Source organism: Grammomys surdaster, unplaced genomic scaffold, assembly GCF_004785775.1.
Source record: "Grammomys surdaster isolate TR1022 unplaced genomic scaffold, NIH_TR_1.0 289220, whole genome shotgun sequence".
NCBI lineage: Eukaryota > Metazoa > Chordata > Mammalia > Rodentia > Muridae > Grammomys > Grammomys surdaster.
In genome coordinates, this window is record NW_021625497.1 from 9,317 (window position 1) to 14,223 (window position 4,907).

At 44.2% G+C, this 4,907-nt stretch overlaps 1 protein-coding gene across 1 annotated transcript; it reads right to left on the bottom strand.

The window, feature by feature from the left end:
* Positions 1 to 2,915: 2,915 nt before the first annotated feature.
* On the bottom strand, positions 2,916 to 4,896 carry LOC114616120 (cathepsin L1-like; the record flags this gene model as incomplete). Its single annotated transcript, XM_028761644.1, has 4 exons — positions 2,916 to 3,015; positions 3,343 to 3,451; positions 4,021 to 4,183; positions 4,678 to 4,896. Coding segments are annotated over 4 exons (591 nt in total), but the record flags the coding sequence as incomplete, so codon positions are not given.
* Between the last annotated feature and the right edge of the window lie 11 nt (positions 4,897 to 4,907).

The following is a 4,907-nucleotide window of genomic DNA, read 5'->3' on the forward strand; positions in this document are numbered from 1 at the left end:
GAGGGAGGGAGGGAGGGAGGGAGGGGATTGGGTGGGATAGGGAGCAACAGAGATTCTTGTTCCTATCAGCCTCAAGCATGTTTCAGTCAGAGGCCGAAGGCTTCAGTGAAGAGAGAGCTCTGGAGAACAGTGTCAGCATAGGTACAGTGGAAACGAGAACTCATCTCCCAGCCATTTGGACAGAAGAGTGGTCGTCTAGAACCTTCCAGCTGATCGTGAAGCTAGGCTTGCAGGACAGGTGACACTCACTTCTGGAGTTATAAGCTTTAAGCAACTGTATAGGGATTTCCAGTTCCATTTCTTTCTCCTTTTTTTCTCCTCCCCCCTGCCCCCAGCTGTCTTTGCATCATGCTAGCAAGGCTCAAGGTTCCCCTGAATCTTGGCAGGGAAGTCTGAAATGTCAGTTGGAGTTCTGACCCTAAGACAATCCTCACACCTGCTTGACTCAGAGGCCTGGGTTAAAGCCCAGATCATCAGTCAATCTGTGAGCTATTGTGCTTTCTGACCACTTCCTGCATCACTCAGCACCTGCACCTCCATGCCCAAGCTCTTCCTGTATAGTTACCATTCCGTCTTTCTCCTCCATGGACAAGGCTGTATCTTCCTCAGGCCCATTGCACATGCTCGTCTGTCTGTCTTTCTTTTGTAGTAGTCCCCTGACTTCCATAGTCCTCCCTCTGACCAGCTGCTTTCTGGCTTTTGGGATGTCAGGTCCTACATCTTACCACAGGTGTCTTCTGGTCAGTGGGATGATAATATGCCCACACTCTGTCCTGTCCAGCAGGACATTAAACAGGAGTCGGGGGAGGTCACCTGAAAGAGAGCGGGGAGGGGGGAGCAGGCAAAGATGAAAGGAATGACGACCTGTCTATAATCTGATCAGATCGTAATTTTTACTTTTGTACACACAGGTTATATACACAAAAAGGGAGGATGTGGGGAAGGGGATGACACAGGAGTGTAGGTGTTCAGGAGGAGTACAGATCTCTTCCAGAACAGTGTCAGCTCGGTGAAGGTTCAGGGGACAGACCACTATGACTCCGCCTATGATTCATTTGTCTTTATCTAAGTTGGTACTATCCACCAAGGTTACCCATCTACAAGGCCTTATGACTAGGCTTGGCAGCCTTCCACCAAAGCTGTCTGTTTACAATAACTTCCAGCTATCTGTTTCAGTGTTTTTCCACAGAGACCCAAGACTTGGTGCTAGCAGGCATGTATGTCAGGCCTATTGCTGATTTTACACCTATGGCTGATTTTAGGCCTTCAGTGTATAAGCAGGGCTGCTCCCAACAACACTCAAAACTGAATCTCACATCATAGTACCTTTCTGCAGTGCACAGCATGCATATCAGTAGTGGCAATGCTTTCTGTAAAGAGCCAGATGTTTGGTCCTACTCAGCTCTGCCCTGTATGGACCTTACTAAAATCAGGTAAGAATTAAGTTTGTAGGAAGAAACAAAGGATGAGATTTAGGTGATCCAAATCAGCTAGAACAGGATATATTTGATGTCATAGAACAGGATATATTTGATGTCAGAGAGGTGACATTTATAGTCACATGATGATCAGGGCACATGTCACAGTCACTCACTGACCAGAGTTCAAGAAAGAACAAATGTGTAATTCAAAGCATTTTTTTTTGTAGCTAATGATAGGAAACAGGAAGAAGGGTTTATTAAAGGCTCAATGGGGGAGTAACTGTATTCCTTAGAAAACCTGTTTTTGAATCTGCATGGTCTCCTTCTTCTTTTTGCAAGCACCAAATGCCTGGGGATGGGATAAGCTTCTGCAGTTTTGAGACAGCTGGCTCACTGGATTCACACATATCAGTTATGCATGCCAGGAGATTATCAATGGTAACTGTTAAGACAAGTGAAAGAGTACGCTGGTCCCTGCTTCTGAGTTTCGAGGCCCTGTAGGGTTACAAAAGCGTCACTTCAGGGTGCCAGCATCCTGTGACTGTAGAAGTATGTATCTAGAGAGATGGCTTTTACAAGGTGACAGCAGGCCACAGGACTGATGCTTCAAAAAGGGGGATTAAAACCCAGGTTCCGTTCAACGCGACAACCTAAAGTGCCATCTTGACACATAATGGCAAATAATTTAAGCCTTGCAAACATATGTGGATTAAAAATTTAAGTTCTGGGACTGGAGAGATGGCTTAGGGGTTAAGAGCCCTGGCTGTTCTTCCAGAGGACTGGGGTTCAATCCCCAGCATGCACATGGCAGCTCAGAGCTGTTTGTAAACCTAGTTCTAGAGTGACTGGGACCCCCACACAAACGTACACACAGGTAAAACACCAATGTACATTAAAAAAAAGCCAGGCATGGTAGTACACGTCTTTTATCCCAGCAATGGGGAAGCAGAGGCAGGTCGATCTCTGAGTTTGAGAGAAGTCTGGTCTACTGTGTGAGTTATAATCAAGGTTACACAGACACCATTTTTCAAACAACAACAAAATCTGAAAGTTTTACACATGTTCTGAGACCACAGTTGAGGGTGTGTACCTCAAAATCTGATTAAGATTGTAATATGGACCTAATGACAAAAAGAATCTCCCAGTCTCCCCTAAAATACCACCTTCACCTTTCACACTCAAGGGCACTTTTGAGTGAGAGAGGCCACCATACCCAAAACAGAAGCAAGCAACATCAATCTTTTCGATGTAGATTTTTATAGAATTTGTTTACATCTTGTAAAAAATTAAAATTCAAAGCTCATGAACGCCAATCTGCTTACAGCCATAGAGGGCCAGCTGATTTTAACTGGAATAAAATGTCCCAGAATTCACACCATAGCATGGAACTCCAGTGATTCAGCTGCCATTGCCCACAGAGCTGAGGCCGGTCCACGAAGGGGAAAGCCCTCCTTGGTACACGCCATCCTCCGTCCACTCCTTGTTGTCCAGCAGTTACACGATAGGGTAAGAAGCATCGGAAGCAATTCCACAGTTGTTGTTCCGGTCTTTGGCCATCTTTATGTAGCCATCCATGCCCCAGTCTTCACCCCAGCTGGAAGAAGAACATGCGTCCCATTTAATGGAAAGAACACAATGCAGCACTTTCATTACATTAACTCTCCTTTGAAACACAGAGACAGATGTTGAAGTACACAAGGACGGTGAAAAGCCACCCACATTTGGCTCAGTACCACGTTTGGCAGTGGTTCAAATCCAATCTTAACCCTCTCCAAACTATGTCAGAGTCTTATGGTTACCACACCCTAAAACTTCTGTATTCAAAATATGTGGGATAAATGCTAAAACCTGCACCCAAATACTGCCTGCAAATTTCCTTCCCCTTAGTGTTTCAAACACGTGTGCTTTTGACTATTTATACCTGTTCTTGACCAGCCAGTACTTCCTGCCATCTGATTCTTCACCGTAGCCAACCACCAGGACAGCATGATCCAGATTAGTGCTGCTACATTCTGGCTCATAGTACATGCCTGGAAAGTAAAATTAAAGCCAAATGAGAGGCTCCTGTGGCCCCACAGTGTCTGTGGTCATCTTCAATAATTTCTAAATTCAAGGCCCAGACAAGATTGATTCAGTGTTATTGAGGCTTGAGACATGAGCTTTCATGTTACATAATGGAAGCATAGGTTAGCATACGTCTCAGGAAAAAACTTGCTTGGGAGGATGTAAGAAACCCCAACTTGCTTATAAAGTACACGGAAACCACATGAAACACAAAATATGGGTGTCAAGAAGCACCTCTGAGACTGAACTACAGAAATGGAATCTTTATTTAAAGTCTTAAAGAGTCAGCAACTTCAGAAAACTCAATAAAATTAGGTCACATAAAACCTCTTCTTGCTTATTTAAAAAACAATGGTGGGCACATGTTCATAAAACTGTCCTTAACATCAAGTAGAAGCAACACAGTTAAATATTGCTCCCGTTGAGTGTAACACCGATAACTTAAAATATTTACATAAAATAATTATGTAAATACACATTGACACATTGATGAACTGTGGTGGAAGCATAACTCTTCTGTAAAGAGAGCACTTACCCCCCTTATAGAACTGGAACGATGGGTGCTTAGTATCAATTCCAACTGAGATAGGTCCCACAGTGGCCACAGCCTTCATGAGGGCATCTTCACTAGACTGGATGCTCACAAAGCCCAGGACTTTAGCAGCAGAGTTTTTAGGATTGTACCTGCATGTTCTATTCTTTGAAAAGCAAAAGAGAAAAAGGAAAGGTTATTGCCATCCACCTCCTGGGGAACATGAGTCACTCAGAATTACACTTAGCTGAGAGCTCATATCCACTTAAGTGACTCAGCATTTGCTGCTGAGGCTCTCCAAGTGTATGTGTCTATAGAATGTCACCGGACCTGACAAGCTGGTAGATTTCGGTGGCTAATAAAAATTAGCTCATGTGCCTTCAATAACACCCTGTAGGTATTCCTGTAGATAAGAAATTTCACAGTGGAGAAGATTGTTATTTGTAGAATAGTTTGCCTGTATTCCATATACGTAGAAGCAGGAACAGCTATACAGAAACCATGGAATGGGATGAGCATGCAAAGGATGACATTCATGGCAGCACATAGGATAATGGGGTGGATTACATCATGGGAAAAATGAGTTCTTAAGGACAGTCCACTATCTGCACAATTGTTTGTAAAACCCAAGCTCGTGCAAAAGCATAGGCTCAAACTTACCAGTGCTTCATACGGGTAGGACGCACTGGTGTCCAAGCCTCCATTGTCCTTCACATACTGGAAGGCCAGATCTGGCAAGCCACCATCACAGCCTTTGTTGCCATGTGACCAGGAGCAGTCTACAAGGTTCTGTTCACTCAGAGGAACCAGTTTGCCTGTTTTCCTGAACATTTGTCCTACCAGGGAACCAACTGCACTAAAAGCCCAACAAGAGCCACAAGAACCCTAGA